We start from the raw sequence: 14,081 nt of genomic DNA on the forward strand, positions 1-14,081 counted from the left end.
TTTTTGGATGGGATTCATTGTGAAAATTCAGATCTGAGAAACTGATCGATCCTTCTTGATAAATGTTAACTGACCTACCAGATAATTCAATTCCCAGTTGAAATTTAGGAAACTTTGTCCACGCCCAATTTTAACATTTGTACATGGAGGCGTAGCCATAGATAATGAGATGAGCATCGCATCTAACGACTACCTCTTATTCAAGAGTGGGCATACCCCCACATTCAAATAAAAATTGTCTGGGCAAGATGTAGAAGACATCTTTCTAAACACATAATCTTTTTCACAAACCAACTTACAGATTTGACATTTTAAAAATCTAAAACCAATACGGATTTGATGAATATAACCTAGAAAATCCAATATGATTGATGAAACCATTCAACTATGTAGAAGTTTACATAGTTATTGAATAATCCACCTTTCTCAAGTCATCCTGCTTAAGGAAGAGTGTTTTGGGCCCAAGTAGCCTTGCTCAAAACCTACATGAAAACATTTACATGCACTACTACACTACAAGAATGAAGAAGCCAATACAAACCAATTCATTTAGAGAAGTTTCATTCCCACTGAATATTGGAATCTTAAGCCAGTCACCGAGCAACTCTCCCATCCCCATGAAAGAAAGCTATCGCCTGCATCATTTTTTTTCTGCTTTGGCAAAGATGAAGATGGCTCAAAGTTGGGACTCACATACAACTTATTTGGTGTCTTGAAAATCAAGCTTCATGTACATCTGAAATACCTGCAACTATAACAACTCATCCGGCTGTTTGTCAACCGAGTTTTGTTGGTTTCCATAAATGTGGGAACCAACCTTGATTGGCTGCCATGTAGATCCTACGCGATAGAGGCAACCGATACAGCCTTTGGTTTCATTGGATCATGAGACCACGGGCTGTATTAGGATGATTAACATGGAATCCAACCAAAGGTCAGTTACCACCTGCTTAGTTAGCATTATTCTTTGTGAGTATAAAACCTTTAGATCAAATCATGAAAGTAATAAAAATCAAACAAAGTCAACTTTGAGGTCGTGGGTTCAAGTCCAGCTTACCCATCAAAAGAAACATACCAATTTCAAAAAAAAAAAAATCAAAGAAAATGCAGAGGACATGGTAAGATTTAATCAGATTTGGCAGTGCCTATATGAGATGTTATTCAACTAATTTTGAGAAAGAAATTACATTCTGCAATTCTCCCAATACCTCTCTCAAATCTCCAAATCCTGAAACCATAGTTTCCCCGTTTGATTTCACTCTCCCAAGAACCCAAAAATGAGTTACGAGTCACTTTTTCTATTTTATATTGTAGCACAATACTAGTCATTTTCAGAGAAACAAAACCATGCCAAACAAGACCGGCTGTGCTCAATCCTGCCATGTAGTAGTCTCAGAGCTTTCAATATGAGCCATCTAAGATGAAACATGTTCTAATTTCTTCACTTGAGTCGTACTCAACAATCCAATTGTAACCAATCACTTTTAAGCCAAAAAAATATATACATTGGGAGCGAATCAGAGACTGCTCATTGAATGATAAGAATGTAACTCAGACTTTCTTCCACTTTTCAAGCATTACCCTATGCATCTACTTTCCTTGAATATAATTAGGAGTTTACTTTATGAATTTTCTCAAACAGATTTTAAGAGAGTTTATTCTAAAATCTCTCCCTTGGCCCACTTGCATGTAATGAGTGTGCCATGATTTCAAAGTATGACTCAAAGAAAACGGTCTTGATCTATAATTTTCTTTTTCTTCTTTGAACTGTTAGGTTGTATATAATGATGGGTTCATTCAAGTTACAAAGTGACGGAGCATGTTATTTGTCCATGGGATTAAAAGAACCAATGAAATTCGATTAGGTAACAAGAAATTTAATGATAAAAGATACATCATAGCATTCTTGGGAGCAGAAAATTAACGTCCACTTCGTTCTCTATTGTAATCATTCCTCTGTCGTTCTTTATTTTCCATAACCATTGCTACTTCAATTTTTCTTTCTCATTTCCCTCATGTATTTTCTTTCGGTGGAAGGATTTCTTAGTTTCTCGTGTCCTTAGGGTTCAATGATTTTAGCTCTGCATCTCTTTGTGCTGCAAATTGAAAACTCATACTTGCTGCTTAAATAGATTGAGCAACTTTTTCTAACCATCTGCATAATGAAATTTTGGTGGGACAGTGTGCACTAGTTTGGCTCATTATTCACATCATTGAATGAACGGGTATCTAATTGTTGAAAAATAGAACTGTGTCATCAATTTTTCAGGTATAAAAGATGTGTGAACAAAGGATGACATTCTATCTTACTGTTATTAGTGAGATCAACAGATATACCAATGCTCTTGTCGGACGAGTTCTCAGCTGAGCTGCAACGGGGCACATGAGGTGGTATAGGTTGAGGTGGAGAGCTTGTGCCACTCCGGCTTGACAGTTCATTTGGCTTCAGACTCTTCACTTGATGGTTCAAGTACATCTCCAAGCCAGAAGATGATACCCCTATCTTTCCCTTGCTCTTGAGTTTTCCCCTAATAGGTAAAATGAGAGAAGAATGAAATGGATGAAGTAGGCACTTTCAAGAGTATTTTTAAGTATATAATAGATTAAATGTAATTTTGGTCCTCCTCCTATAAAGGACATTTTAGTTCACCAATACCATACCTGTCTTTACGCTTCTCACGATATCTTTGCAATGATGCCTTTCTGCTGGTTAGACCTTCCGCAACTGAGCATAAAACATCACTACAGTAAATCATAGATCGCTAAAGTGTGATATATGACTTATATTAATTATAAATCAGGAAAAACAAAGTGTATGATGTGATCATTCCCAGGTCCATTGACTCACATTAAAGGGTATGCCCTTGTTTCTTAGTAAAACCTTGTTTACTTCTTTTTTTCTTTTCCTTTGCTTTCCTTTACTTCCCTTTTTCCTCTTATACGGGTATTGACAAAAATAATATTTGTAATCAACATATTGATTCATTTTCATAAACTTACTAAATGGAAAATCATATATACCAAAGCTTGTCTTAGATCTAGAATGTTTAAAGTTTGTTCTCACAAACTACCTTATAAAGGTGACTTGACAAGGTATCTTACTCCTCATCAAACAGAGCTGAAGACATGGACACGACACTGTCATCCATGTGTTTTACTGTTCAAATTTGAGAGACCCACCAACATCATTTTTTTTATTTTTTTATTTTTATGGAGAAACTAAGGATAGCAGTGGGTTACGCAAATAATTTCTGAGAGATTTTCTAATAGAAGCCTTGCCATATTCGACTTCAAAAGGCAGTGCTGCTCCTTCCTTTTGTTGCTGAGAATTTTCAGCTATCACTGTAAAATGACAACCACAAACTAACAAGTTTAAAGGTCACCATAAAATAGCAAGTAATTAAAGAGAGCTTCTATTGCCGCACCAACTTTTTCTAACGCCACCCCAAGATGTGTGCTAATTCTTTGGTGATTTAGATATGAATTGGGGTGGTATTAGCAAAAGTTGGTGTGGCAATAGAATCTCTCTGATTAAAATACTAAACAGAGAATCAAACTCCCAACACCACCCCCCCCCCCCTGAGCCTACCATTTTGTATGGCTGGAGAGACTATAGCAGAAGTAAGTGCTGGTATGATGGATGAGGCTTGTAATTGGCATTGAATTGCTGCATTGCCGGCAGGAGTCTCCTCAGATAGATAGATAGGGTTTGCCGCAAGTTTCAAGATCATCCGTGCCTGCACATCGATTAACTCTATATATTGGAAGGTTGACAAACTATGGGATTTACCGCTCAGTTTCCATGCAAAAGAGAAAGCTTCAGTACCTTTTCAGCAGGCATGCCATCATATACGTTCACCTTGCCGCAGTAGAAAATAGTCATCTGACTCACCAGCCCATCCCTTGCGCCAATGTTTCTGCGAGAACATTTTGGAGCAATTATTTCTTTCAGACTTTCAAGTATAAAAATATATGAAGACACTCAGCCCCATATATATATATATATATATCGCTAAGTTCTCTGACCCATAACACGATATGGCACAGTGGGCTTGTATGGCTATAAATTTTCACCTATTACATAAACTAAAAGTCTGATGAAGAAAAATATATATTTAACTAAAATTGCACTTAGTACAAGGACCATCAGATTGGAGGATATTGGAAATTCCAATGAATCATAAAAAAGTCTAGATAATAAAGTGTGGCATACATAGACAACAAAAATCCAGGAAGATCATGAGAAGCCATTTTCCTTGGCTATTGACGGGAAGAAATGGTTGACTTTCAATGTGTGACCACGAATCCCTAGATTTAGTGATGTTTGTGATGTAAAAACGATGAAGCAATCAAGAAATAAAGAACATAAGAGATTTAAGTGGTTTGACTATGGCTACATCCACGGATAAGAGTTGAGAAGTTTCTCTATATGAGCATGATTATAGTCCTTACTTAAGCAAATGTAAGTTTTCCAATCTGAAACCACGGTTACATAATCTATAACTAAAACCAATTCCCCCTTTAGTTACCTAATCGATAACCACTCTTTTTCATCTCAATACATCATTGCTTTATCCCCTAAGGTAGCTAATTACAATATTGCGTGAAAAAGTTATCCACTGAACTTTTGTTGTAACACTTTTTTCCCCGACTGCATGTGTGAGTGATTAGATTTGTATAGTGTTGAGTGTTGTGTAATGCGCCTCTGCTCCCAAAAGTATCATGTGCTCAAGTATCATGCCTAATTCGTCCTATGACCTATATTCATAGCTGTGCCTTCCCCATCAGATCGGTCTTTTGGGGTAAGTGGTTGTCCACTCCCGGGTATCACGTGCTCATATATTGCGCCCCGATTCATCTCGTGACCCTCTTATATTCATACTTGCGCCTTCCCTATCAGATTGATTTTTCGGAATAAATGGTTTGTCATCATGGTATCAAAGCGTTGGGTTCGTATGGGTAACAGGTTCGAGTCTCCTCAAGGCATTTTCCACCCTTATGGGTGAGGGGGAGTGTTGAGTGTTGTGTTATCCGCCTCTGCTCCCGATATCACGAGCTCACGTATCATGTCCCAATTCGACCCATGACCCTCTTATATTCATAGTTCTGCCTTCCCCATCAAATCGAACTTTCAGGGTAAATGGTTTGTCAACATATAGAAGACATCTTACTGTTATATGCTGCAAAAAACAAGCTGCGTTCTTAGAAAACAACCCAAGTGATCAAAGGGTTAGCAATAAGTGAGAAAATGTTACCTAGGTCATAGTATCGAGACTCAATCTGGCATCCTCCAAATAGAATCAAAAGCACAAGATGTCTAAATTTGACAAGAAGGCTTGAGAAGATTCTATCACACCATGTGATAAATTTTAGCTTCAAAGTAAAACACTAAAGTCCAAGGCATGGTTTCTCCACATATAACACTTATATGTGAAATGAGACAACCAACCAGTTACGTGCATGGGCATCCAGCCCACTTCTGAAAAGAAGTTTCTAAATCTGATTGCCTACCTTGCAACCTAAATCAGTGAAATGAGGAAAGAAAATTGAGTTCTATATGAAGTACTACCCTAGGAAATTAAATTCCTTTAGAGTGTCCATTGGATTTGAATTTCTCAATAACAAGCCATAACTGACCACATGCAATTTATCTTCAATCACAATCATCGTCTATGCTTTATCCCAATTATTTCATATCAGTAACATAAATCGTCTTGCCATTCAATTCTATTTAAAGTTGCATCTTTCGTTGATGCATGTCTTAATATCATGTCTTACTATGTCAATCCACTTTATTTTTTGCCTTACTAACCCATTTAGAACCCTCTACTTGCACCATAGCACTCCTCACTAGGCTCCCACTCCATGACTGGTAAAGTTGAATGGGCCTCTCATTTTGGCTGAGAAAATAATTGTTTCAATGCGGCATGTTGCGACATAATTAAAACTTTGGCAAGATGACCATAAAGTTAATTAGGTAGATGGAAAAATTGTCACAAGATTTACTTATGATCCTACCTCTTATACAAGAAACACTTATTCCTTTTGTGAGAGAGAGAGAGTAGGCTAAATAAAGACTGTCCTTTATAAACTTGTTTAAACCGGCAAACTTATTAAAATGCAGCAATAACCGAGATAAAATCTTAACACTAATTAGGTTTGACAGTAATTGAAAGTAAAATTTTCCACTGAACTATGACTACATAATCCATACCCAACCAGCTGTCTATTTATTTTACCATTCGCCTAGAATTTAGTGTCATAATAGCATCAAATCTACATAAATATGTTGGACTGGAAAAAAATTTCAAAAGTCAACTCAATTACATTACTCAGTTCTGCAATTTCATCTGGCACTCTTAATAGAACTTATGAATATTGAAACCATTAGATTGCATGTCCTAGCTCTAACCACTTAGGGTATATTTGGCTGCTCCAAAGCCAATGACCTGGCAATCAATCATGTCCAGTTTTCAACATAACCAATTGGATCCAACGCTCACCTATACTCTAATACAACTTGAAGAAAGCTTAAACACAAGTTGATTTATGGAAAACCCATCAACCAAAATCCCACATGGAATCACATTGATTCAATTAACAAAACCCTTAATCACCTTGTGAGATATTCCTGTTTATTATGGTTATGCCTTGTGTTATGTTACCCCTAATCTTTAGGGTAACTCATTTACCCAATCTGATAATTATTTATCCAAGGGAAAATTATGAAAAAAATTATTTAACAAAAAGAATCTAATTTTAGAAAATTATAAAAATCCGGCAATTAAAGAGCTGGTTTCTTCTCTCTCATCACTTCTCTCTCCTCTCTCTCTCTTGAATATTTTAAAAAAAACGGTCGTTAAAGGACCGGTTTCTTCTCTCTTCACTCTCTCTCCTCTTTCTCTCTCTTCCTCCTCGATTTCAACAACGCAAATTTACTCCTTCATCCACTTTTTACTCGATTTCAACAATGCAAATTTATTCCCTCATCCACTTTTTACTCGATTTCAACAACGCAAATTTACTCCCTCATCCACCTTTTACTCTTCCTTTCTCTCTCTTCTCTTCTCTTCAAAAGAACAAATTTTTTTTTTACTTCTTCATCTTCTTCTTCAACTTCTTCACTCATTAAGGTAAATCATTTTTTTTTAAATTACTTTACATCTCAAGATATTGATCTCAAGATCTTGATCTTATCATAAGATCCTAATCTCATGATAAGATCAAGATCAAAAGATCTTGATCTCATGATAAGATGATCTTGATCTTATGATAAGATCATAGAAAAAATCGGCCCATTGAATGGCCAGTTTAAAATAGAAAAAACCGGACATTGAATGGCCGGTTATTTTTAAAAAAATTCGATTTTTTGTTTAAATACTCAAGAGAGAGAAAGAGGAGTGAAGAGAGAAGAAACCGGCCCTTTAATAGCCGGTTTTTTTTAAAAAAAATTCGAATTTTTTTTTTAAATACTCAAGAGAGAGAAAGAGGAGAGAGAAGTGAAAAGAGAGAAGAAACCAGCCCTTTAATGGCCGGATTTTTATCATTTTTGTAATTTTTCAAAAATTAGATTCTTTTTATTAAATAATTTTTTTTTAAGATTTTTTTCATAATTTTACCTTTATCCAATTATCCCATGGATAAAAATGACATTTTGGGAGTAAAAGGAGTTGATTTATAGATTAGGTAACCAAAGGGATGGTTAGTTATAAATTCATTAGCAAAGGGAGAGTTGTTCTGGATTAGGAAACTTATTGTTGTTGCTAGATCCCAAGCCACACAGAAACCCGATTATCGAAACTAATCCCTTCTAACACCAAATGAATCAATCTCAAAAACCAGACCCCAAGAATGTGTTGCAAAGAAAATGCAAGTAATGATCAAAAAAATTAGTTAAATGAACACAACCACAATACAAGATATACGTGGTTCACCCACAATGAAGCTACATCCACGGTGTAATGACCTGAAATCCTAAAATGTATCTCGAGGAAAGAATTTTAGATCCGTGCGTTGATTTAAAAGTTATCAAATCCTCGAGTTTCGCATTAGATATTTTTCCAATAGGTAAACGACACCTTAGAGACGTAATTTGAGGAAACCGATCATACCATTAGATTCGTGTCGAAAAATCATTCTAAATAGAGTATAAGTTTGTCCAATTCGGCATTCGGGAAAAACAATTCCCAAAATGACAAGTATGTCCCAACTTAAGTGATATAAATATCTAAATTCTATTAGAAAAATCAGATTTTTCTTATTCTCCTCTCCAAACAAATCTCAACTCTTTTCCTTCAATATTTGAAACTCAGATCTACATTAAACGAGAACGATCCGAGCTTAGGCGCAAGAAGGAAAGTTGTTCCTCTCGTCGAGGGTTACGCGTGGACGCAAAGAAATCCGATTTTTGTCGGAAGAAAATTTTAGAGATTGGCCGGAGGTGATTTTAAAGTCCATTCAACCGTTGAAAATAGCTTGAGGTAGGTTGCCTTCCCTTCTACCTTCTAGTTATGCGATAATTTCATAGAAAATCCATATGATTGTTGATAAATCGATTATTTCATTAAGTTTATACATATTTGAACAATTTGAATCATGTTTGCATGTTTATTTATGATTGGTTTTAGTTCATTTGATGTAATATAATCATTTTATAGTTAGTATAAAATTTGAATCGATTTTGGTTGAGTTTCAACGAAAAATAACGAAAAATCAGCAATTCGGAAAAGTATCCGAATGTTGAGTTTGGTTCTAATTTGTTTTGTGTTGCTTCTATATAGTATGTGTACCTATTTCCTACATTTATTTCATTAAAACTAATTAAGTATTACTTTAAGTTCTTTAATAAATAAATAAATAGTTCGTTTTCAATTTCGACTTTGAAAAAAATTATTTTTCAACACTTAGTTAAATTTTCATAGATTTTCAGCTTATGGTTTTATCTTTGTTTTCGAGTCTCTCGACTCAACCAAAACCATCGAATGGAATTGGTTGATGCTTTATGGATTTCGAATTACTTTAAAAGTAAAATTACTTTGATAGATATGTAGGAAATTAGATGATAGATTGATCGATTTAATCGATGGATGGATAGAGAGAACGTATGTTCTCGACTGATTGATGGGACAGTGCCTCCAGTTCTACGTAGTGGCCATGCCACGTAAAACGTGATAGATAGATAGAGGGATGAGATGGTTGATAGATGGATATGACAGATAACTTTCACTGGAGGGCACTACCAGATTTTGATTGTATTTTCGATTAAAAGAAATGATATATTATATACAAAATAAATTATTTTGTTTACCAGTAAAGATTTGTAGAAAACCCATAAAGAGTGACGCGTTGCTATGTATCCGGAAGCGGCGAGTCAATCTAGGATAACACTAGATGTCATATGCTCTTCGGTAGTATGGGATACCTTAGAGCATATTACAGCTTATGAAATCCGGGAATTTCTCCTACCTATTTCCTGGGAAACGTTGTGTGTAAAGGCGGTCTCTGTATAGTGTAGAGCTAGGCGGGGTTCACATGCATTGCCTCTTGATAGGCTTCGACGCGAGGGGTCTCCTGGGCTAGTTAGTGATCACTTTTAGTCTGTAGTCGTCAAACGGTCGACCTCACCGTTAGTTGAACTCAGTATTGGGTTCTTGGTCAACGGCCAGTCTGAGCCGGATAAATGGTCATCCAACCGTGGTATGCTAGACCGGCCACAAAATCAGATTATAACGATGGGATTCCACATCGGAGGTTAAGTTTGGAATATCGTATTGCCATAGCCGAGGCGGTTATATCGGCGTGTTCCTCTGCTCTCTTATCGATTACACCGCCGTGTTCTTATTATGTATCTTTTCTTATTTTGTGATGTTTGGTAGATGTTTTTATTTGAAAGATGCATAGGTTACTTTAAATGATAGAAATGATAGGTTGAAATTATTTAACTGTTTATTGAATATGCTTAGACATTTATCGTATGTTACATTATGAAAAACTTACATTATTTAATTGTTCAACTGATTACTCGTGCATGTATGACTCGTTGTTAGAACGGCGTTCATCCTGCTGAGTAACATTCCCCTGTTACTCACCCTATCCTTCCCCTTTCAGATTATTCAACTTTTGAAGAACCGTTCTTTGAGGAGTCTTTTGAGGAGGTCCTTGAGGAGGATCAGATTGATGTCTTGCCGCCGCCATGTCTTTGAGGACTAATAGAGGATCCTAGCGGTTTTTTGTTGTAGATAAGAAACATGTTAGTTTAGAAATTTTTGTAACCTGATGAATTATGAGATTAAAGATCTTGACTTATATCAGTATTTGTCGATTTCTTCTGCTTACTCTAGACTCTCGTATAGATGTTAGTTAAATGTTTATTCCGTTGCGTATATTTTCTTTTCATAAGTATTATTATTTATGAATGTTCTGTCAGATTGTGTGATTGATTACCTCACACCTCGAGATTCTAACCGATGAATCATAGGGATTCGTGTTGGGATTTCGGGGCATGACACACGGGCAAGTTGAAAAGTAGAAATCCAATACTCAAGAAAGAAATTACAAAAATGAAAGTTTATACTTACCTCCGACTCTCTAATGAAAGCCACCAAATCTCTACACCTAACTCTAGTAAAAACCCAAACAAGAAATCAATCTCACTCCCTTTGTCACAAACTTGCAACAACAATTTGTAAATTACCCTCAAGAACCTTGAGCATCTAGGTTTTACAAGAGAAGAAGAATACCCACATAGAGACTCAATGTTTTCTCACACTTTACCAAAGAGAAAAACCCCCTTTTAAAGAAACCTCCTTTTATGGACCCTAACAACCATCTAGAGACTCCCTTTTGTTTCCCACAAGTTAATGATAAGGAAAATACCAAAATACCCCACATAAGTAGAAAAGCTCATCAACCTCAGGAAACAAAAGAATGTGGTGATTTTATATAGACGTGTCAATGGATAGTCGAAAATTCGAATTCGAAAAATCGAATATTATTCAAAAATTTCGAATATCATATTCGAATTTAGATAGTTTTATATATTCGAATCCTTATCAAATACAGATTCGGATATTAACATTTCGAATCCGATAATATCCAATTCGAAATAATATATAATATATTATCTTATTTTATTTTATTTATTTTTTATATAAATAATATAATATTTATTATTTTATTTGATTAATTTATTATATACATAGTATAATATATAATAGATTTTTTTAATAATGAAAAATCAATTGGAAAAGGAAAATTTGTGTTTTTTTAATATACAAATTATTTGAATTCTAATTGGATATTATCCGATATCCAATAGGATAATTGGATTCAAATTTGGATAGAGTTTTAGAACATCCGTCGGATTGGAATTCGAATTCGGATATCAGATTAAAATTTCGGATTCGGATTTGAATATTGTTGTCTCTAAACCGATAAGCACCAGTTGACATCCCTAATTTTATATCACCAAACCCAACACCTAAGATTATATGAGTAAGGGTTGTAATCATTCTCAAATATATAGTAAAATATTCTAAACTCTCATCCATGAACGAAGGCATAGTCAAACCAAGTAAATCAATTGTTGTTCTTGGTTTCTTAATTATTATTTTTTTTTTATAAGTTTCTTGATTTCTTAATTGTTTTCTTGTTATTTCATTGTATACATCGATAGATATACAGATCCACACTCACAATGTTAAAACACGTCAGACTCAAAATTTGTGGACGAAACAGATTCAGAATAATGTAGGCTTGCAGAATGCAATGGAAGACCAAGCCACAACTTGTTCCTATATGGTTAAAAATTGTTAATTCTTATATTTAATAAGAATGAGAACTGAGAAGACATGTTATGTTATGGCTTATAATTGAACACAGCTAAAGATCCAAATCTAAAATACACACCCAAATAGTGATAGTTGGTATAACCATTTACAGCCCAAATGGTACAGATCCGCATCAATCCAGGCCACCCAATAGATATGTAATCCCATTTTTCTTATAAAAATTAGATAATAGAGCACAAATAACCACATCAAGCATCTTGGATCATGCAACACGAATAATAGGTTGAATCTCAACACAATCAGACGAGAATAACCATAGGTCATACCGCATTCCCATGGATGGTAAAGTACTAGATAACATCAACATCATAGTCCATGAATAATGTTTAAAAGATCGGACGGCTTAGATTGTCCAATTAGGTCAAATGGAATTTTACTAAAGATGTATATATGTTTTATCCAATACTGGGCTTTGATAAAAAGCCCACTAAGAGGTCAGTTATAAAAACGTGTGATGTCAGTGTCACACTAACCGCGCAATTAAGCTAAACCTTGAAGTACTTGTTCAATGTGGGCCAAGCACCGAAGTCTACCGGCTCATTATAGTGAAGCCCTAAACAAAAATCCGGAAAAAATCTAAAATGCTCCCGAGGATTCCTGCGCCTAATTCCTCGGACTTCGATTAAGGATCAGTTTATTTTAGCAGAAAAAAAAAAAACCCCAAAACGAAACAAAAAGTAAAGAGAAACCTGGGAGAAGTGTTGTTATTGTCCGTGACGGGGAAACGATACGAAGCATCGCCCAAAAAAACGGATTTCGGGGAATCTTTTGGCCGATACGGAAGCGATTCGTCAGCCACTACCGAGACCTGGAAATCCGTGCCTGCTATTTTCTCTGAACGAGTAGGGACCTGTCAAAAAAATTAGATATTAATTTAGTCCTTCAAAATAAAAATGTTGTCAGCTTTTTTATGGAAAAAAGATGGAAGAATTTTAGACTTTAGTGTTTGGAAGTGTTACACACGTGAGCTGGATTTTCCGGGAAAGAAACAAGGATGTTCTGCCGGAGTTCGTCACTCGTGTCAGATTCTGTCCTCGGTTCAAGCAGCGCTTTGAGAGAGATGACTTGTTCAATCGCCTGAGCTTTGTTCCAAGAAGGACGACGCATACCTGTACGGACGAGAGTAGAAACCGACACGTATCAGTAAGACCATGGTTTTCTGGTTTAGGAAGGAGAAGTAGAAAACTAAGACCTTTTTCTTTGAGGAATTTTCGACACTCTTCACGAGTGATCTGTGAGATGTCTTCTTCGGTGAGTTGGACGAGAGACTTGTCGAGTGGTGACCGGGAAACCGTCTCTGCGGGTTTCATGTCGTCAGGTCCCGGTGGAAAATGGACCAGTGCTCTGTTTTTCTCTCTAACTCAGAGGGAGAAGAAGCAGAGCTCCCTCTCTCTGTCTCTCTGTCTCTCTCTCTCTTATTATTGGTTTTTTTTTTTTTTTTTCTCTATTTTTTTTGGGGGAATTTAAAGAGGGGAATTTCACTTCACTGGCGGGGTTTTGTCTAATTACGCTGCACCCCATGACGCCACGTATTGGTTTTTTTTTTATAATTGAAACGTGTAATTACTTTTTTACCCTTAACATTAACTATTATTTATATAAGTGTCCTATCACTTTATATTCTCTACCTACTCGATAATAAGATGCCCATGTCTTTTATGGAAATACTGAATTCCATCTTACATCTATTATTATAACTAATTTTTTTAGGTGAATCTTATGACCTGATTTGTTTCTAAACACCCATGTGAATATAGGAGTCAGAAGCACTTAAAATATAAATATTCTTAAAAGTATTTTTTAAAGTGATACATTTGGATCAGATTCTGAGAAGTATTATCACAAGTAATTTTGATAGAATTTTGTATTTGGAAACTATTCTGAATTTTGTTAAAATAAATAAAATACTTTTATATGTAATAATTACTATTTTTAATATTATAACTCAATAATTTATTCTTCAAAAAAGTAGTAATTATTATTTTTATTCAATAAAAATATTATAATATCATTTTAAACTCAAAATATACTTCTTTAAAAAAAAAAAAAATTTGACATAACATCTCCTAAATATTAAACATATGAAAAATAAAATCAGTATCAAAACATGACAACTATTATATAATAAAACATGTATCATCATACATAAAATTATATAAAGAAAAAAATTTACATATATAACTGATCATTGCCTACTGTATGTCATGGTCAATTATATTCTAATAAAAATAA

At 35.0% G+C, this 14,081-nt stretch overlaps 1 protein-coding gene across 12 annotated transcripts; it reads right to left on the reverse strand.

Moving 5' to 3' along the window:
• Positions 1–346: 346 nt before the first annotated feature.
• LOC147404462 (protein TIFY 4B-like) lies at positions 347–13,290 on the reverse strand. 12 transcript variants are annotated; one of them, XM_086440435.1, is made up of 9 exons: positions 13,042–13,290; positions 12,813–12,958; positions 12,539–12,699; positions 3,827–3,917; positions 3,590–3,737; positions 3,280–3,363; positions 2,662–2,725; positions 2,338–2,528; positions 347–751 (listed from the first exon to the last, which is right to left on the reverse strand). In XM_086440435.1, exons 1-9 carry the CDS (start codon positions 13,157–13,159, stop codon positions 720–722), a joined length of 1,035 nt encoding a protein of 344 aa, XP_086296561.1. In that variant the 5' UTR covers positions 13,160–13,290; the 3' UTR covers positions 347–719. The 12 variants fall into 12 exon arrangements, with proteins under 12 accessions (XP_086296561.1, XP_086296560.1, XP_086296557.1 ...); XM_086440434.1 differs by having other exon boundaries at positions 347–651; positions 2,311–2,528; XM_086440431.1 differs by having other exon boundaries at positions 347–745; positions 2,311–2,528.
• Positions 13,291–14,081: the final 791 nt, after the last annotated feature.

The sequence above is a fragment of the Akebia trifoliata genome, chromosome 4 (assembly GCF_017979445.1).
Source record: "Akebia trifoliata isolate Shusen 1 chromosome 4, ASM1797944v1, whole genome shotgun sequence".
Taxonomy (NCBI): domain Eukaryota; kingdom Viridiplantae; phylum Streptophyta; class Magnoliopsida; order Ranunculales; family Lardizabalaceae; genus Akebia; species Akebia trifoliata.